Source organism: Agelaius tricolor, unplaced genomic scaffold, assembly GCF_023055355.1.
Source record: "Agelaius tricolor isolate 1412-34295 unplaced genomic scaffold, bAgeTri1.0.p SCAF_90, whole genome shotgun sequence".
NCBI classification, from domain to species: domain Eukaryota; kingdom Metazoa; phylum Chordata; class Aves; order Passeriformes; family Icteridae; genus Agelaius; species Agelaius tricolor.
The window spans coordinates 415,869-436,186 of record NW_027269350.1 but is presented as its reverse complement, the minus strand read 5'-3'; the positions used below and the strand labels follow the sequence as shown (position 1 = coordinate 436,186).

At 63.6% G+C, this 20,318-nt stretch overlaps 1 protein-coding gene across 1 annotated transcript in view; it reads right to left on the bottom strand.

Moving 5' to 3' along the window:
• The window catches only part of LOC139585803 (ryanodine receptor 1-like), a 75,811-nt gene that overhangs the window by 34,075 nt on the left and 21,418 nt on the right, over window positions 1–20,318 (bottom strand). Inside the window, 31 exon segments of the mRNA XM_071418766.1 lie at window positions 650–765; window positions 1,575–1,698; window positions 2,182–2,257; window positions 2,976–3,053; window positions 3,264–3,404; window positions 3,661–3,750; window positions 4,046–4,124; window positions 4,967–5,130; window positions 5,983–6,123; window positions 6,220–6,310; window positions 7,208–7,428; window positions 8,076–8,245; window positions 8,649–8,769; window positions 8,861–8,972; window positions 9,527–9,707; window positions 10,240–10,375; window positions 10,467–10,561; window positions 10,930–11,062; window positions 11,136–11,250; window positions 11,702–11,975; window positions 12,972–13,115; window positions 13,343–13,454; window positions 14,040–14,240; window positions 14,663–14,734; window positions 14,846–15,671; window positions 16,436–16,662; window positions 17,123–17,209; window positions 17,304–17,469; window positions 17,914–18,074; window positions 18,970–19,096; window positions 19,765–20,153. Coding sequence (XP_071274867.1) covers window positions 650–765; window positions 1,575–1,698; window positions 2,182–2,257; window positions 2,976–3,053; window positions 3,264–3,404; window positions 3,661–3,750; window positions 4,046–4,124; window positions 4,967–5,130; window positions 5,983–6,123; window positions 6,220–6,310; window positions 7,208–7,428; window positions 8,076–8,245; window positions 8,649–8,769; window positions 8,861–8,972; window positions 9,527–9,707; window positions 10,240–10,375; window positions 10,467–10,561; window positions 10,930–11,062; window positions 11,136–11,250; window positions 11,702–11,975; window positions 12,972–13,115; window positions 13,343–13,454; window positions 14,040–14,240; window positions 14,663–14,734; window positions 14,846–15,671; window positions 16,436–16,662; window positions 17,123–17,209; window positions 17,304–17,469; window positions 17,914–18,074; window positions 18,970–19,096; window positions 19,765–20,153 — 5,170 coding nt within the window.

Here is a 20,318-nt window from a genome sequence, read left to right as displayed (position 1 = left end):
ACAGAGGATTTGGGGGAGCTCCCAGAGGATTTGGGGGACTCACAGAAGATTTGGGGGACTCACAGAGGATTTGGGGGACTCACAGAGGATTTGGGGGACTCCCAGGGGTTTGGGGGGGTTCTGAAGGTGCCCCCCAGGATTTTGGGGGTGCCCTTCAGGATTTTGGGGTCTCACCCAGGTGTGCCATGGGCTCCTGGGCAATGTCCACCCAAGGGCTGGGGGAGCTCCCAGGGGATTTGGGGGATCTGAAGGTGCCCCCCAGGATTTTGGGGGTGCCCTTCAGGATTTTGGGGTCTCACCCAGGTGTGCAATGAACTCCTGGGCGATGCCCATCCAAGGGCTGGGGGAACACCCAGGGGATTTGGGGGACTCCCAGAGGATTTGGGGGACTCCCAGGGGGTCAGGGAGAATTTGGGGGGTTTGGGGGGAGTCTGGGGGAGCCCCCCGGGATTTGGGGGTGCCCCTCAGGATTTTGGGGTCTCGCCCAGGTGTGCAATGAACTCCTGGGCGATGCCCATCCAAGGGCTGGGGGAACACCCAGGGGATTTGGGGAACTCCCAGAGGATTTGGGGGACTCCCAGGGGGTCAGGGAGAATTTGGGGGGTTTGGGGGGAGTCTGGGGGAGCCCCCCGGGATTCTGGGGTCTCACCCAGGTGTGCAATGAACTCCTGGGCGATGTCCATCCAGCGCAGCAGCTGCTGCAGGAAGCCGAAGGCGAAGCGTTTCTCGATGGACGACGTGTCCAGCTCCATGTCCTTGAGCCCCCTGCCACAGCACGGGGGGGACCCCAAAACTCAGAACCCCCGCCCCAAATCACCCCCACCCTGCACTCCCTGCATTCCCACCAGCCCCGAGCGCTGCAAATCTTGGGGTCATCCCCAGGTTTTGGGGGGGTTTGGGGGGATTTTGGGGGAATTTTCAGGGGTTTTAGGGGGATTTTGGGGGAATTTTCAGGGGTTTTAGGGGGATTTTGGGGGGATTTTAGGGGGATTTTGGAGTCCCCCCAATACCTGGATCCCTCCCAGACCCCTGGCACTCCCCCCACTCCCTGACCCCCCCTGAATTTGGGGTTTCTCTTCGGGGATTTTGAAGGGATTTTAGGGGAATTTTGGGGGGATTTTGGAGTCCCACCAATACCCGGATCCCTCCCAGATCCCTGGCACGCCCCCTGAATTTGGGGTTTCTCTGGGGATTTTGAAGAGATTTTAGGGGAATTTTTGGGGGATTTTGGAGCCCCACCAATATCTGGATCCCTCCCGGACCCCTGGCACTCCCCCACTCCCTGATCCCCCTGAATTTGGGGTTTCTCTGGGGATTTTGGGGGGATTTTGAAGGGATTTTAGGGCAATTCTGGGGGGATTTTGGAGTCCCCCCAATACCCGGATCCCTCCTGGACCCCTGGCACTCCCCCACTCCCTGACCCCCCTGAATTTGGGGTTTCTCTCCCTGGTGATTCTGGGGTTTTTAGACCCTCCCAGTACTCCCAATTCCCCCCCCACACTCCCACTGGGATTCCAGCTGTTCCCGGAGGGTATTTTGGGGTGCCCCGGGGGGGTTTTGGGGTGTCCCCTGACCGGGTCACGGCGTATCCGTGCAGCTGCAGGAACTTGAGCAGCTCCTGGGCCTTCTCGCGGTCCCGCGCCTTCTCCTTGGCCGTCAGCGTGTCGTAGGGCACCAGCAGCGGGTGGGAGCCCCCTCCTGCACCCCAAAGCAGCATTGGAGACCCCGAATCCCCTCCCTGGAGCCCCCGAATCCACCCCTTGGGACCCCCAGATCAACCCCTTGGAACCCCCAGATCAACCCCTTGGAACCCCCCCAAATCAACTCCTTGGAACTCCCAAATCCACCCCTTGGAACCCCCCCAAATCAACCCCTTGGAACCCCCAAATCCACCCCTTGGAACCCCCAAATCGACCCCTTGGAACCCCCAAATCCCCTCCTTGGAACCCCCAAATCCCCTCCTTGGAACCCCCAAATCCCCTCCTTGGAACCCCCCCAAATCCACCCCTTGGAACCCCCAAATCGACCCCTTGGATCCCCCAAATGCCCTCCTTGGAACCCCCAAATTACACCCAGGACCCCCCAGTTTGGGGCTGGGGTCTCGCCCTGGGCTTGGGGGTGTCCCAGGGGTGTCCCAGGGGTGTCCCAGGGGGTCCCCCCCAATTTGGGGAGGGGTCTCACCCTTGGCCTCCAGCTCCAGCTTCTTCTTGCGGCCCCAGGTGTTGTGGTAGTTCTCAGCCAACTGCTCTGCCATGGCCTGGGCCAGGGTTTGGGGGGATTTGGGGTGGTTTTGGGGGGATTTGAGGCAATTTGGGGTGGTTTTAGGAGGGATTTGGGGTGGTTTTGGGGGGATTTGAGGCAATTTGGGGTGGTTTTAGGAGGGATTTGGGGTGGTTTTAGGGGGATTTGAGGCAATTTGGGGTGGTTTTAGGAGGGATTTGGGGTGGTTCTAGGAGGGATTTGGGGGGATTTGGGGTGGTTTTAGGGGGGATTTGGGGTGGTTTTAGGGGGAACTTGGGGGGATTTCAAGGGGTTTTGGGGTGGTTTTAGGGGGCTACCCCCGGGGGGACCCCAGGGAACACGGGGGGAGCGTTGGGGATACACAAGGAGGACATGGGGGGGACATGGGGGGGACATTTGGGGGTCTCAGGAGGACAGGAGGGACATACAAGGACATTGGGGGACACTGGGGTGACCCTGGGGGACACTGGGGGGACACTGGGTGACACTGGGGGACCCTGGGGGGACACTGGGTGACACTGGGGGGACACTGGGTGACCCTGGGGTGACAGTGGGGGGACACTGGGGGGACACTGGGTGACAATGGGGGGACACTGGGTGACACTGGGGGGACACTGGGGTGACCCTGGGGTGACCCTGGGTGACACTGGGGGGACACTGGGTGACACTGGGGTGACACTGGGGGGACACTGGGGTGACCCTGGGTGACACTAGGGTGACATTGGGACCCTCACCTGCAGCTCCCTGGACAGAGTGACCCCACTCAGATCCACGGGCTGGGGGCTGTACCCGTGGGAGGGGTCGTAGGTGGCCTGGGGGGTGACACGGGGGGGTCAGGGGGTCCCCAATATTTTGGGGTCTCCCTTTTCCCCCCATCCCCACCTCCACTGAGGTGATTTTGGGGCTCTCCACACCCCTGACCTCCCCCCAGATGATTTTGGGGTGCTCCACACACCCCTGACCCCCCCCAGATGATTTTGGGGTGCCCCACACCCCCTCCCGAGGCGTTTTTGGGGTCCCACCTGAGCGTTCTGGGAGATTTTTCGGGTTTTCTTCTTCTCCGTGCGCTCGTCCTCGCCCTCGCGCGCCTTCTCCACCGTCCACTCCCAGGCCAGCATGGCCTTGAGGGACTCCTTGATGGGCCACCGGTAAATCTCCTTGTCCTGGGGGGTCAGGGGGGGTCAGGGGGCACCCCAAAATCGGGGGGTTTGGGGGGGGTCCATGAGGAGGAGGAGGGAAGGGGTTGGGGGCTCCCAGAGTGGCCTTGGTGGCCACCAGGAGACCTGATCTTGGGGGTGTCCCCCTGGGTCTGGGGGTGTCCTCCTGGGTTTGGGGTGTCCCCCTGGGTCTGGGGGGGGTCCCTCTGGGTCTGGGGGTGTCCCCCTGGGTCTGGGGGGGGTCCCGGGGGTCCCGTGGTACCTTCTCAGAAAAAGTTTTGTAGGGTCTCAGCATCGGGTGGGTTTTGGCTTCTTCATCCACGGTCTCCCCAAAAGTCCAATTGTTCTGGATCTGGGGGGACGGGGACGCAAGTCAGGGGGGCTTGGGGACATCGGGGGGGACAGAGGAGATTTGAGGGGACAACAGAGATTTGGGAGGACAGAGGAAATTTGAGGGGGACAACAAAGATTGGGGGGGTCACCAACGGTTGAGGGTCCCGGGTGCTCCGTGGAGCTGGAGCAGCTCCGGGGTTGTGCAGATCTGGGGGGGCTCAGAGGGGACCCTGGGGGTGTCCCAGGGGTTTGGGGGATCCCAGGGGGTTCTGGGGGTGTCCCAGGGGTTTGGGGGGTCCTGGGGGGGTCCCCACCTTGTCGAAGGCCCACTTCTCATGCGTGTACTCGGCGTATTTGTTGATGAAACCATCGAGCTTCTCGGGGATGATGACACTGGGGGGGACACGGGGGGACAGCGGGGTCAGGGGGGGACAATGGGGTCAGGGGACACACGAGGATGAGGATGGATGAACCCCATGGGGGCCTGGATGGGGCTGGGGGGTCTGGGAGAGGGTGGGGGTCTCCATGAGGGTGAGGATGGATTGGGGAGGGGTCTCCATGAGGGTGAGGATGAGGATGGACAAGTTGGGGGTTTCTGGATGAGGAGGGATGGGGTGGCGGGGGTCTCCATGAGGATCTGGGTGGGGCTGGGGGTCTCCATGAGGATCTGGATGAGGATGGGTGGGATTGGGGGTCTCTATGAGGATCTGGATGGGGCTGGGGGTCTCCATGAGGATCTGGATGAGGGTGGGTGGGGTCAGGGGGTCTCCATGAGGATCTGGATGAGGACAGATGGGGTCAGGGCTCTCCATGAGGATCTGGATGAGGATGGGTGGGGTCAGGGCTCTCCATGAGGATCTGGAAGAGGATGGGTGGGGTTGGGGGTCTCCATGAGGATCTGGATGAGGGTGGGTGGGGTCAGGGGCTCTCCATGAGGATCTGGATGAGGACAGATGGGGTCAGGGGGTCTCCATGAGGATCTGGATGAGGATGGGTGGGGTCAGGGCTCTCCATGAGGATCTGGATGAGGACAGATGGGGTCAGGGGGTCTCCATGAGGATCTGGATGAGGATGGGTGGGGTCAGGGCTCTCCATGAGGATCTGGATGAGGATGGGTGGGGTCAGGGCTCTCCATGAGGATCTGGATGAGGACAGGTGGGGTCAGGGGGTCTCCATGAGCACAGGCAGGGTGGGGGGCTCATGCTGGCACGGGGAGGGGGCTGCGGGAGCCCTACTTGAGGGTCTCGACGGGTTTGGGGTCGAAGTTGCCCTCGGCATCCACCGAGGCCTTCTTCTCGGTGCGGGACGAGTAGCTGGCGTCCACGTAGTCGGGCGGGAGCGCGCCGGCGATGGCGCAGAGACACGGCATGGCCAGCTTGTAGAGCTCGGCCTCGAACTTCTGCGGGGACAGGGGACACCGGTGACACCAGGGCCACCACAGGCACCAGCGCTGTGTTCCCCCAGTGTCATCATCCCTGTGGCACCGGTGACACCAGGGCCACCCCAGGCACCAGCGCCGTGTTCCCTCAATGTCATCATCCCTGTGGCACCGGGGACACCAGGGCCACCACAGGCACCAGCGCCGTGTTCCCTCAGTGCCACCATCCTCATGTCCCCAGTGTCACCATCCCCATGTCCCCAGTGCCACCATCCTCGTCCCCAAGTGCCACCACCCCCATGTCCCCAGTGCCACCACCCCCATGTCCCCAGTATCACCATCCCCATGTCCCCAGTGCCACCATCCCCATGTCCCCAGTGTCACCATCCCCATATCCCCAGTGCCACCATCCCCATGTCCCCAGTGTCACCATCTCCATATCCCCAGTGCAACCATCCCCATGTCCCCAGTGTCACCACCCGCATGTCCCCAGTGCCACCATCCCCATGTCCCCAGTGTCACCACCCCCATGTCCCCAGTGCCACCATCCCCATATCCCCAGTGTCACCACCCCAAATCCCCAGTGCCACCACCCCCATGTCCCCAGTGCCACCACCCCCACGTCCCCACCATCTCCATTCCCATGTCCCCATCACGCCCTTGTCCCTATCACCCCCAGCTCTGTGTCCCAATGTCCCCACAGTCCCCACATCCTCATCACCCCCACCCCAACCTCTCCACATCCCCCTCACCCCATTCCCACGTTCCCATCACCACCCCGTCCCCAGGTGTGTCCCTCAGGTGTGTCCCCTCCAGATGTGTCCCCCCCAGGTGTGTCCCCCCCAGGTGTGTCCCCGCCAGGTGTGAGCCCACCTTGTGCGCCAGGGAGTCGAAGATGCCCCAGAAGAGCTTCCTGGTGAGGTGCAGCTCCTCCTCGGAGCTGACGCCCATGTTGGGCCACCCGCTGGGCAGGCAGTAGTACCTCCAGCAGCGCTCGTAGTGGTTGGTCAGCAGCTGGGGGCACACAGGGTGGTCACTCTGGTGGTCACTCTGGGGGGGTGGGGGGGGTCAGGGCATGGGGACAAGCACGGGGACACCCCCGGGGCTCACCTTGAGGGGCATCTTGGCGAACTCATTGAGGATGGGCACGTCAAAGACGAGGCGGCGCAGGAGGTGCTGCAGCATCGAGGGGCGGATGTACCTGGGGGGGAATGGGGGGTCAGGGGGGTCTGGGGGTTCACCTGAGAGCGCCGTGAGACACTCGGTGGGGTCATGCTGGGCCTTGGGCAGGGACACGGGCATTGGTTGGCTGTAGGATTGGGTTGGCCATGGCGGTTGGGTTGACCAAGAGGGTTGGGTTGACCATGGCAGTTGAGTTGACCATGGCAGTTGGGTTGGCCTTGAAGGTTGAGTTGACCATGGGGGTTGAGTTGGCCATGGCGGTTGGGTTGGGTTGACCATGGTGGTTGAGTTGACCATGGGGATTGGGTGGACCATGGCAGTTGAGCTGACCATGGGTGGACCACGGTGGTTGAGTTGGTCATGGCAGTTGGGTTAGCTGTAAGAGTTGAGTTGACCATGGCGGTTGGGTTGACCATGGTGGTTGGGTTGACCATGGTGGTTGGGTTGGCCATGAGAGTTGGCTTGACCATGACGATTGGGTTGACCATGGTGGTTGGGTTGGGTTGACCATGGCAGTCGGGTTCCCCACGAGAGTTGGGTTGACCAGGGGAGTTGGGTTCCCCACAAGAGTTGGGTTGACCAGGGAAGTTGGGTTCCCCACGAGAGTTGGGTTGACCATGGCGGTTGGGTTGACCATAGCAGTTGGGTTCCCCACGAGAGTTGGGTTGACCAGGGGAGTTGAGTTGGCCATGGTGGTTGGGTTGGGCTGACCATGGCAGTTGGGTTGGGTTGACCATGGCAGTTGGGTTCCCCATGAGATTTGGGTTGACCAGGGGAGTTGAGTTGGCCATGGCGGTTGGGTTGGGTGGGTTGACCATGGCAGTCGGGTTCCCCACAAGAGTCGGGTTCATTTTGGGTCCAGATGCCAACCCATGGGGGGCACGGTGCCGTTTTGGGGCCCGGTTCGGGGTCCCACCTGCAGAGGGCCATGAGGCACTCCTCGATGGCGTCGCGCTGGGCCTTGGTGAGGGCGCGGCCGCGCGACAGGCGGTAGATGGTGTGCAGCATGGAGTCCACCATGATGGCGCGGTGCTCGGTGCCCGCGAAGAGCGGCGCGCACTTGGTGATGAGCGGCATCACCGCCAGGCACAGGTACCGGTTCAGTGCCAGCGCCATCTCCGTTGTGCTGAACGTCGCCTGGGGGGGACATGGGGGGTCACAGGGGGAGGGGACACACCCTGAGGGGACGTGGGGACAGGGGGCACAGGTGTCCCATGGCGGGAGTCTGGGGATGTGTTCCATAGAGGAGATTTGGGGGGTCAAAGAGGGAAGACTGGGGTGACCCCAAAATCCATCCCATAGGGGAGATTTAGGGGATCAAAGAGGGAAGATTGGAGTGACCCCAAATCCATCCCATGGGGGAGATTTGGGGGATCAAAGAGGGAAGATTGGGGTGACCCCAAATCCATCCCATAGGGGAGATTTGGGGAGGTCAAACAGGGAACCCATGGGGGAGACTTGGGGGATCAAATAGGGAAGATTGGGATGACCCCAAAATCCATTCCATGGGGGAGATTTGGGGGGGTCAAAGAGGGAAGATTGGGGTGACACCAAATCCATCCCATAGGGGGAGATTTGGGGGATCAAGTAGGGAAGATTGGGGTGACACCCAATCCATGTCATGAGGGAGATTTGGGGTGACCCCACACCCATCCCATAGGGAAGATTTGGGGGATCCCAGACCCACAGGAGGGAACAGGGCAGACCCGAGGCCCCTGCTGCAGGCCCAACGAGCCCTGTAGGGAGTTCTGGGGAGCCCCGGGGGGTTTTGGGGGGCCCCTCACCGTGTCCAGCGAGGCGGCCGCGCGCATGTCGGGCAGGAACCCCACTTCCAGCACGTGGAGCAGGAACTCCTGGTTCTGCACCCCATAAACGCGGTCCAGGAACAGCACCATGGGCGCCTTGTGCTCGGGGACGAAGCTGGCGGCCATGCGGGGCTCCACCACGTTCCCATCTGCGGGACCCCAAAGCTCAGGGCACCCCAAAACTCCCCAAACCCTAAAACAGCCAGGAATTCCCCAAATCCTGGCATCCCCAGAGACCCCCGGCCCTGCTGGTGGTCATGGGGGGCTCCACCACGTTCCCATCTGTGGGACCCCAGAATTCAGGGCACCCCAAAACTCTCCAAATAGCTGCCAAGGCTGATGACCCCCATGCCAGTCCCCACATCTTGGGGTGTCCCTTTCCCCAGGTTTGGGGACCCCTCCCCACCTTTTCCCAGTGCTGGAATCTGCAGGGGGAGGTTGATGATCCCCACCAGCTCCTCACATTTTGGGGTGTCCCTGATCCAGGTTCCCAGATTTTGGGGTGTCCCCCATCCCAGTGACCCCTCCCCAGGTTTGGGGACCCCTCCCCACCTTTTCCCAGCGCCGGGATCTGCAGGGGGAGGCTGATGATCCCCACCAGGTCCTCGAGCGGGACGAGCGAGCGCAGGATGGCCCGGATCCGCAGGGCCTCCCCCTTCCCCGCCTGGATCAGCTGTGGGGGTCACACGGGGGGGGGGGGTCACACCCCGAGTCCTGACCCCCCCAGGACCCCCCTGAGCCCCCCCAAACCCCCAGGTCCGTACGTGCATCTCGGGGGCACAGCGGCCCAGCAGGTCGATGAGGGCGGCGTAGAAGGACATGATGGCGTGGCCCAGGTGCACCCGGTTCTCCTCGGGGGGCTCCTCGGGTCCAAACCTGGGGGGAACGGGGGCTCTGAGGGGTCAGGGGGTCACCCTGGGGTCCTCCCAGGCCATCCCAGCATTGTCATCTTCACCCCACCCCATCCCAGCCCATCTTCATCCTCCTCCTGCTCACGGCTTGATGCCCACTCTGTTCTGTCTTCGTCCTCACTTGCACGTCTCATCATGGATGTCTCATCCTCATCCTCACCCTCACCCCAACCCCATTCCCAATCCCAATCCCAGTCCCATTCTCAACCCCATCCAATCCCATTTCCAGTCTCATTCCCATTTCCAGTCTCATTCCCATTTCCATTCCCATTCCCATTCCCATTTCCATTCCCATTCCCAGCCCCAATCCCATTCCCAATCCCACTCCCGGTGCTCACGGCCTCCTCTCCCTGCAGCCGCTGGGCCCGTCCCGGGCAGGGTCCCCATCCCAATCCCAATCCCATTCCCAATCCCACTCCCGGTGCTCACGGCCTCCTCTCCCTGCAGCCGCTGGGCCCATCCCGGGCAGGGTCCCCATCCCAATCCCAATCCCATCCCAATCCCACTCCCGGTGCTCACGGCCTCCTCTCCCTGCGGCCGCTGGGCCCGTCCCGTGCGGGGTCCTGGGCGATGCTCAGGGCGTCCTGGATGGCCGCCAGCAGCCCCGAGCCCCCCTCGCCCCGCAGCGCCGGCCCGAAGCACTCGGGGCGCCGGATCAGCAGCCGCACCACCACGTTGGCGTTCTCCTCCACGCTCTCCCCTGGGGATCGGGACCCCAAAGGTCACAGGGACACCCCAGAACTTCCAAAACAAAAACCCCTAAAACAGGGAATCCCAAAAACCCCAGCACACAGAGTCCCGGATCAGCAGCCGCACCACCACGCTGGTGTTCTCCTCCACACTGTCTCCTGGGGAACGGGACCCTAAAGGTCACAGGGACACCCCACAATTCCCAAAACGCACACCCAAAAATCCCCTAAAACCACTAGAATAAGGAGACCCAGATCAGCAGCCACACCACCACGCTGGCGTTCTCCATGCTCTCTCCTGGGGAACGGGACCCCAAAGGTCACAGGGACATCCCAGAATTCCCAAAACACAAACCCAAAAATCCCCTAAAACAGGGAACCCCAAAAACCCCTAAAACAGGGAATCCCAAAGCCCCCAAAGATGGCAAAGCACAGAAAGTCCACGTGGTGCTGCCATGAGGGGTATGGGGAGGACACAGGGACCCCCTCAAGGGGACTTGGGGACACCCGAGGGACACCTGAGGGACACCTGGGGTGTCTCACCGTTGACGAAGACGGCGAAGCGCAGGAAGTCCAGGTACTTCTCACCCCCACAGGGGTTCCAGCCGATGTCGGGGTAGCCCTTGGCCAGCAGCATGGGGCAGCTCTGCAGCCCACAGCTCGCCAGGTACGTCACCACCTGCCCCAGGGGACACCAGGGGACATCAGGGGACACCAGGGGACATGGAGGGACACAGGGGGACATGGGAGGGACACGGGGCTGTCCCCACCTTCTCCAGGTCCTGCTCCTTGAGGGCCAGCGCCAGCTCGTTGTTGTCGATGACGGAGGCGGCTGCCACGTCCAGGGGGGTGGAGCCCTGCATGCCTTGGGGACAACAGGGACACAGAGGTCAGGGGACACCAGGGGACAGAGACCACCCCCCCTCAAGGTGTCCTTGGGGACAACAGGGACACAGAGGTCAGGGGACACCAGGGGACAGAGACCACCCCCCCTCAAGGTGTCCTTGGGGACAACAGGGACACAGAGGTCAGGGGACACCGGGGGACACAAACCCCCCCTCAAGGTGTCCTAAAGGACCCCCAAGGTGACTGGAGGGGACAGAGGTGACAAGGAGGGGTGATGGGGGGGGGGGGGGTGAGAGCCCAAGTGGGGGTGACACAGAGGGGCCAAGGGATGGCAGGGAGGGGACAGGGGTGGCACTGGGGACACGGGGGGGGTCCCAGGGGTCTCACCTAGACCAATGCCGCTGTTCTCCAGCAGGTAGCCCAGGTGGTCGAACATGGAGCGCTGGTTCTGGCGGCTGATGCGGCAGAAGTAGCAGAGGAAGCGGCAGCAGTTGGTCACCATCTTGGGGAACCGGATCTCCTGGGGGGCACCGGGGGGTCAGGGCAGCTCCGGGAGGGTCCCGAGGGGGGCACCCAGAGGGGTGGGGGCTCACCTTGGACTCGCCACCGCCCAGCACGCTGACCATCACCTGCATCACGGTCTCGTGCATGCCCAGCGCCCGCATCAGGTTGGGGTGCTGGTAGAACACCTTGTTGTTCATGATGTTCCTGGGGGGGCACGGGGGGTCACAGATTTGGGGGGGTCACAGATTTGGGGGGCTGGGAGGGGGTTATGGGGTGTTCAGGGTGGGATATGGGGTGCTCAGGGGCAGATCTGGGGAGTTTGGGGGGTTCTCAGGGTGCTGGATGGGGACACAGGGGGTGTCTGGATAGGGACACAGGGGGACCCAGAGAGGACCCAGGGTGACCCAGAGAGGACACAGGGGACAAAAGGAGGACACAAGGAGGACACAGGGTGACCCAGGGTGACCCAGACAGGACATAGGGGGACACAAGGAGGACACAGGGAGGATGCAGGGTGACCCAGAGAGGACACAGGGGGATACAAGAAGGACACAGGGGGACACAAGGAGGACACAAGGAGGACACAAGGAGGACACAAGGAGGACACAGGGAGGACACAGGGAGGACACAGGGTGACCCTGGAACTGCCACGCACCCGATGCTCTGGATCATGAGGTTCTCCTCCTCGGGGCCCATCTGCACGATGAGCAGCGAGCGGATCTGGCCCAGGCACTCGAGCAGGGCTGTGGTGTCGGGCACGGAGGTGGCGCTGATGGCGTAGGCCTTGGGCAGGGCGCGGCCCAGCTCGCCCAGCGCGTCGTACTGGCGGTGCAGCAGGCTGAACATGGCCCGCACCAGCGCCGGGCTCTGGATGAACGACTCCTGCGCCCAGTGCACCATGGTCTGCGAGATCAGCTCCTGCAGCGTGCCTGGGGATGGGGACATTGGGGACATTGGGGACAATGGGGACATTGGGGACATTGGGGACATTGGGGATATCGGGGACATTGGGGACATTGGGGACACAGTGATTCCTGCGCCCAGTGCACCATGGTCTGCGAGATCAGCTCCTGCAGTGTGCCTGGCATTGGGGACAATGGGGACATTGGGGACAGTGGGGACAATGGGGACATTGGGGACACAGTGACTCCTGTGCCCAGTGCACCATGGTCTGCGAGATCAGCTCCTGCAGCGTGCCTGGCATTGGGGACAATGGGGACATTGGGGACATTGGGGACAATGGGGACATTGGGGACATTGGGGTATCAGGGACAGTGGGGACACAGTGACTCCTGTGCCCAGTGCACCATGGTCTGTGAGATCAGCTCCTGCAGCGTGCCTGGGGACAGCAGGGACAATGGGGACATTGGGGACATTGGGAACATTGGGGATATCGGGGACATTGGGGACATTGGGGACATTTGGGATAATGGGGACATTGGGGACACAGTGATTCCTGCGCCCAGTGCACCATGGTCTGCGAGATCAGCTCCTGCAGTGTGCCTGGGGATGGGGACATTGGGGACATTGGGGATAATGGGGACATTGGGGACACAGTGACTCCTGCGCCCAGTGCATCATGGTCTGCGAGATCAGCTCCTGCAGTGTGCCTGGCATTGGGGACAATGGGGACATTGGGGACATTGGGGACAATGGGGATATCGGGGACATTGGGGACATTGGGCACAGTGACTCCTGTGCCCATGGTCTGCCAGATCAGCTCCTGCAGTGCTGCCACCTTGGGGACATCTTGGTTGGCACCTTGGGGACACCTTGGCCAACTCCCTGGGGACACTTTGTGCGTCACCCTGATGCCACCTTGGCCAACTCCTTGGGGACACCTCGTGTGTCCCCCTGATGCCACCTCAGCCATGTCCCGGACACGGCTGAGTGTCCCTGTCCCCACCCCCCTGTCCCCTCCTCACTGGGCACCGGGGGCTCCTCGGGGGGGGTCTCCTCCTCCTTGGGGGGGCCCCGGACCCCCACCACCTTCTGCACCAGCCCCAGCAGCCGCTGCCGCAGCGACGTCTCCTCCTCCTCCTCCTCTTCCTCCTCCGTCAGCTCGACGCCTGCGGGACAAGGGGGGGTCATAGAGGTGTCCCCGTGTCCCCAAGGGGGGGCCTCAGGGGCCCTGGATGGAGTCCCTGTGCTCCTGGGGGTCTCTGGGGTCCCACAGTGGGGGTCCCAGTTCCAATGGGGAGATCCCAGTTCCACTGGGGGTGTCCCCAAGCCCAGGGGTGTCCCCACACCCAGGGTGGTGTCCCCAAGCCCAGGGGTGTCCCTGTCCCCCCCTCACCACAGTGGGCCAGCAGGTCATTGTGGAAGTCCAGCAGCTCGTCCCGGATGTCCCCAGGCACGGGACACTCCTCATCCTCAGCCCCTCCCTTGTACTGCATCAGCATGTTGATCTGGGGACACGGGGACACGGGGGGGACACCAGGTCACGGGACCATCCCTCCCTGTGTGCCCCACATGTCCCTTGTCCCCACACCCTGCCCCCAGATTCCCCCATTCCCACAGTTCCCTCACGTGTCCCCAGGCACATCCCAGCCAAGGCCGTGTCCCCAGCAGTGTCCCCAAGGTGTCTCCAGGCACATCCCCATTCTCTCATCCAAAGCCACATCCTCAGGGGTGTCCCTAAGGTGTCCCTGCAGTGTCCCCACTCTGTCCCCGTGCTGTCCCCGCTCTGCCCTCACTCTGCCCCCATTCTGTCCCCACCCTGTCCTCATTCTGTCCCTGTGCTGTCCCCACTCTGTCCCCACCCTGTCCCCACTCTGCTCTCACTCTGTCCCTGCTCTGTCCCCACTCTGCCCTCACTCTGTCCCCGCTCTGTCCCTACTCTGTCCTCATTCTGTCCCCGCTCTGCCCTCACTCTGTCCTTGCTCTGTCCCCGCTCTGCCCTCACTCTGTCCCCGCTCTGTCCCTGCTCTGTCCCCGCTCTGTCCCCACCCTGTCCCCGCTCTGTCCCCACCCTGTCCCCGCTCTGTCCCCACCTGCTCCTGCGGGGGCGAGCGGAACTCGCGCGTGCGCCGGGCGGTCTCGGCTGCCGACATGGTCAGAGCGCGCATCAGGCGCCCGTAGCGCCGCCGCTGGTCCCGCTGCAGCCGCTGCACGTGGCGCTCCGAGAACGCCACGATGGCCTCGACGCGGTGCTGCAGCTCCCGCTCGCACAGGTGCTGCAGCAGGTGGCACATCTGCGGGGACACGGGGACATGGGGGACGTCAGGGACAGGGGGATGTCAGGGACACTGGGGACGTCAGGGACAGGGGGATGTCAGGGACAGGGGGATGTCAGGGACATTGGGGACGTCAGGGACAGGGGGATGTCAGGGACAGGGGGATGTCAGGGACATTGGGATGTCAGGGACAATGGGATGTCAGGGACAGGGGGATGTCAGGGACATTGGGGACATCAGGGACATGGGGATGTCAGGGACAGGGGGATGTCAGGGACATCGGGGATGTCAGGGACATTGGGGACATCAGGGACAAGGGGATGTCAGGGACATTGGGGATGTCAGGGACATCGGGGACATCAGGGACATGATCCCAGGGAGGGGACATGAGGTGGACACGGAGAGGGGACACAAACTGCCACCCCCGTGCCCTCCCTCACCTGCAGCTTGACCGACTCTGGCAGCTTCATCTGCAGCAGCCCCTCCTCCAGCTCTTCCTCTTCCTCCTTCTCCTCCTCCTCCTGCACCTCCCCGGCCTCAATGGCCTTCGTCCTCCTGGCCTCCTCCTCATCCTCCTCCTCCGCCTGCAGCTCTCCAGCCTCGATGGCCTTTCTCCTCCTCACTTCCTCCTCCTCTTCCTCCTCCTCCTCCTCCTCCTCCTCCTCCTCCAGTTCTCCAGCCTCCACAGCCTTTTTCCTCCTCGCCTCCTCATCCTCCTCCTTCTCCTCCTCGCCAGCTTCGATGGCCTTCACCTCCTCCTCCTCCTCCTCCTCCTCACCTTCCTCCCGCCGTCCCTCTCCGAAGACGCGGGGCTCGATCATGCGCAGCACGCGCCGCACGTCGCCGTCCCCCAGCGCTCCCACCGCCAGCAGCGCCGACACCAGCTTGAGCACCGGCACCAGCTGGAACTCCACGCTGCCCCCCACGGGGTCCCGGGCGTGGGGACCCCCTCCGGCCACCGCCTCGGCCAGCATGCGCATGGCCTTGGCTCCCAGCTCGTCCAGCGGGATGGCCGGGCTGAGCGGCGCCCGCCCCCCGCCGCCCCCCGCCCGGATGAAGCAAGGCTCTGAAAAATGGGGCTGGGGTCTCAGGCAGGCGCTGGGCCCCACGCCCGGGGGTCCCGGGCAGCGTCCGCCGCCGGGGAAGAGCGCGATGGCGCGCGTGGCCTCGGTGATGGGCACGATGAACTCGGCGCTCATGGAGGAGCGGGCGCGCTGCGCCGCGTCCAGGTGCATGGCCAGCAGCAGGTCGTAGTAGCCGGCCCGCAGGGGTCCCGGCAGCTCGGGGCTCTCGATGGCAAAGAGCAGCTGGGCCTGGTCCACGTGGCTGCACAGGGCGTGCGCCACGCGGTTGTTGCCCAGCGCGCACACGGCGCAGTAGAGGCGCAGGGTGTGGCACTGGAACTGCAGCAGCTCCTCGCGCTCCCACAGCTCCAGGATGTCGATGCACCTGAGGGGGAAAGGGGAGTCGGGCTGGGGGGCACGTGGGGTGGGAGCCCTGGGGGGTGGAGAATGGGGGGGATATGGGGTGGGAGCTCTGGGGGGACAGGGAATGGGGGTCAGGGGAGGGGGACATGGGGTGGGACCCCTGGGATGGGAGCACAAGGTCTCCTGGGGATAAAACCCCAAGCTCTCCTGGGGATGGGACTTTTGGGTGAGACCCCAAAGTCTCCTGGGGATGGGACCCCTGGAGGTGAGACCTCAAGGGGACAGGGCCCCATGTCCCCCTGGGTAACACCTCAAGCTCTCCTGGGGTTGAGACCCCTGGGATGGGGACCCCCAAGGTCTTCTGGGGCTGGGACTTTTGGGGTGGGACCCCAGGGTCTCCTAGGGATGGGACTTTTAGGGTGAGCACCCTGGGGATGGCATCTCTGGGATGAGACCCTGTGGGACAGAACCCCACGAGACTGGGGATGTCCCTGGGGATGTCCCTGGGGGTGTCCCTGAGGGGTGTCCCCACCTGTCCTCCTCGGGGATGTGCAAAACCCCCCCCAGACCATGGACCCCTCCCCTATTTAACCCCCACACCATGGTGCAGTTGCTGCGCTTGATCTTGGGGGGAAAAAGGAGATGAGACCCCCAAACCCCCCCCAAAATCCCCCAGACCATGGGACAGTTGCCCTGTTTGGGGTCCAATTAGGGGCGCCATTTGGGATTTGTCTGGGACCCCATTTAGGGGTCCCATTTGGTGTCCCTGGGGGTGTCCCCACGCACCTGTCCTCCTCGGGGATGTGCAGGGCCATCATCTGCAGGGGCTCGGAGCACTCCACGGCCCAGCCCTGGCGCTCGCCCAGCCGGGCGCTCTCCACGGCCAGGTACTCGGTGGGCATGCGGCTCCAGGTGACCGGCGTCAGGTGCTGGATCACCAGCCTGGGCGGGCACTGCGGCGCCGGGTTCTGCCTCTCGCTGCTGAACATGGCCGCCGAGATGGGCATGATGTTCTGGGGAGGGGGGACACACGGGGGTGTCAGGGGGACCCCCAGAGACCCCCGGCATTGAGTTCCTCTTGGGTCGCCCTGCAGACCCCAAAGATCTGCCCCAGAGCTCTCCTTGTTCCACCTGGCAGCTCCTGAATCACCTCACCAGTGCTCCCAGTTGTGCCCCAGTCCCTCCCCACCTTCAATACATCCCCCCCACAACAATGACCTCGGGGTTAGGGGGAATTTGGGTTTTGGGGGGGTGTCAGGGGTCCTGTACCATGGTGGTGTTCATGATGACCTTGGGGTTTGGGGGTTTTGGAGTGCAGGGGTGGTCTCAAGAGGTTTTGGGGGGGGGTCTCATCCCATGGTGGTGTTCATGATGACCTTGGGGTTTGGGGGTTTTGGAGTGCAGGGGTGGTCCCAGGAGGTTTTGGGGGTCTCATTCCCCCACCACCCACCTGGTGGGGGTCCCAGTCCTCACCTTGAGCTTGCCCAGCTCAAACTGGAGCACGTTTTGGGTGGTGGGCTGCACGAACACCGCCGGGAACAGTTTGGTGTTGGGCTCCACCTGCGGGGACAGCGCTGCTGTGAGAGCCCCGGGGTGGGCTGGGACCCCCAAAACTCACCTGGGGGGGGGGGTCAGGGCAGGGGTTCCAGCTCACCTGGAAGAAGGTGTTGATCTCCTTGCCGTTGGCTGTGAAGGTCATGAGCCCCGTGGCCAGGTCCACCAGGCAGCCGATGACCAGGTCGGTGTGGGACACCCTGGCCTGCTGGGTGGGGGTCGCAAACTCCCCCCCCCACACCATGTAGCAGTTGCTGCGCTTGATGCTGGGGGGAAAAAGGGGGTCAGACCCCCAAAACCCCACCAAAATACCCCAAAACCCCCAAAATACCCCCACACCATGTAGCAGTTGCTGCGCTTGATGCTGGGGGGGAAAAAGGGGTGAGACACCCCCAAAAATATCCCAGACCATGGGGCAGTTGACCTGTTAGGGGTCCCATTTTGGGGTCCCATTTGGGATCCTGTTTGGGGTCCATCTGGGATCCTGTTTGGGGTGCCTTTGGGGTCCTGTTTGGGTCCTATTTGGTTGGGATCCAATTTGGGGTCCCATTTAGGGATCCCGTCTAGGGGTCCCTTTTGGAGTCTCTTTGGGATCTCATTTGGGGTTTCTTTGGGGTCCCTTTGGGATCTCATTTGGGGTTTCTTTGGGGTCTCTTTGGGGTCCCTTTTGGGGTCCCTTTGGGGTCCCTTTTGGGGTGCCCGTGGGGTACCTGTCGTGCACGTTGCCGCGGTCGTCGCCCATGGTGACGGTGACGCTGCGCACACGGCTCAGCTCAAAGTCGGGGTCGTGCTGGTGGAAGTGGGGGGTGACCCAGCCCACCCAGGCACTGCCCGGCTCCTGCCCCGCAAACAGCCGCACCGAGTAATAGTACTGGGGACAAGGGACAGCGTCAGGGACATGGGGACAGGGTCAGGGACACAGGGACAGGGATATGGGGACAGGTGACCCAGCCCACCCAGGCACTGCCCCGCAAACAGCCGCACCGAGTAATAGTACTGGGGACAAGGGACAGTGTCAGGGACATGGGGACAGGGACAGGGACACGGGGACACGGGGACAGGGACAGGGACATGGGACAGTGTCAGGGACAGCCACAGGGACAGGGAACACAGGGACAGGTGACCCAGCCCACCCAGGCACTGCCCCACAAACAGCCGCACCGAGTAATAGTACTGGGGACAAGGGACAGCGTCAGGGACATGGGGACAGCGGCAGGGACAGCCACGGGGACAGGGACACAGGGACAGCCACAGGGACAGCCACAGGGACAGGGATATGGGGACAGGGACATGGGGACAGGGACACAGGGACAGGGGACATGGGGACAGGGTGTTTTGGGGGGATCTCAAGGGTCCCATACTGTGGTGGTGTTCATGATGACCTCAGGGCTTGGGGATTTTGGGGGATTTTGGGGGATTTTGGGGGATTTTGGGGGATTTTGGGGGTCCATACCGTGGTGGTGTTCATGATGACCTCGGGGGTTGGGGATTTTGGGGTTTTGGGGGGTTTTGGGGTTTCTGGGGGTCCATACCGTGGTGGTGTTCATGATGACCTCAGGACTTGGGGTTTTGGGGGGATTTTGGGGGTTTTTGGGGTTTCTGGGGGTCCATACCGTGGTGGTGTTCATGATGACCTCAGGGCTTGGGGATTTTTGGGGGGTTTTGGGGTTTCTGGGGGTCCATACCGTGGTGGTGTTCATGATGACCTCAGGGCTTGGGGATTTGGGGGGATTTTGGGGGATTTTGGGGTTTCTGGGGGTCCATACCGTGGTGGTGTTCATGATGACCTCGGGGTCGTCGCGCTCGTCGGGCACCACGTCCTCCTCCAGCCTGGGCACGGGAGGGGGCGCGGGGGGGGGCGCAAACGGCGTCTTCCGGCCCTTGAACAGGAACCTGGGGGGCACAGGGGGGGTCACCCCGCTCTGGGGACCCCCAGGGACCCCCCAACACCTAGGGAATCCCCCCAGCAACACCCCTTGAGGGCCAGACTGGGGACGCTCAGGGACACCCCCAGGGATGGGTGTCACCCCCTTTTGGGGACCCTCCAGGTTATTGGGGAGCCCCCAGGGATGGGTGTCACCCCCTTTTGCTGCTCCCCCAGGAATATTGGGGACCCCATTTTCGCTGCCCCCCAGCCAATATTGGGGTACCCCCTTTTGCTGCCCCCCCCAGCTAATATTGGGGTACCTCCCCCTTTCGCTGCCCCCCAGCCAATATTGGGGTACCCCCTTTCGCTGCCCCCCAGTGTTATTGGGGACCCCCCAGCCATGGTTGCCACCCCCTTTTGCTGTCCCCCAGCCAATATTGGGGACCCCCCTTTTGCTGCCCCCCCCAGCCAATATTGGGGTACCCCCCCCTTTCACTGCCCCCCACCCCCTTTCGCTGCCCCCCAGCCAATATTGGGGTGCCCCCTTTTGCCGCCCCCCAGCCAATATTGGGGTACCCCTTTCACTGCTCCCCACCCCTTTTCGCCGCCCCCCAGCCAATATTGGGGTGCCCCCTTTTGCTGCCCCCCAGCCAATATTGGGGACCCCCCTTTCGCTGCCCCCCGCCCCACGCACCCCCTCCTGGTCTTGCTCTTCTCGGTGGTCGCGTCCTTCTCGTTCTCTCCCCGCGGCGGCTCCCGGGAGGCGGCGCCGGCAGCACCGGGGGCCGCCCCCGCCGGTCCCTTCTCGGTCCCCTCGTCGCCCTCGGCGCTGCGGGGCCCGGCCGAGCGCCGCAGCCGCTCGAACTCGGACAGGGGCTCGGCGGCCGCATCCTCGGGGGGCTCCGGAGGGGGCGCCTGGGGCAGGGGCGTGGCGCCGGGCGTGCAGCGGAACGTGGCGTGGAACTGCACCGGGAGGCTGAGCCGCAGGAACAGCAGCTCCGGCGGAGCCGCGGGCGTCCCGGAGCTGCGGTGCGACAGCCGCAGGCACGGCGGGGAATCCACGGTGCCGTCCAGGCGGGTCACCTGCGATGGGGGGACAGCGGGGGTGGCACCGGGGGGACAGCGGGGGTGGCACCGGGGGGACAGGGAGGGGGACAGGGAGAGGACAGGGAAGGGGACAGGGAGGGGACCGGGGGTGGCACCGGGGGTGGCACTGGGGGGGACAGGGAGGGGGACAGGGAAGGGGAC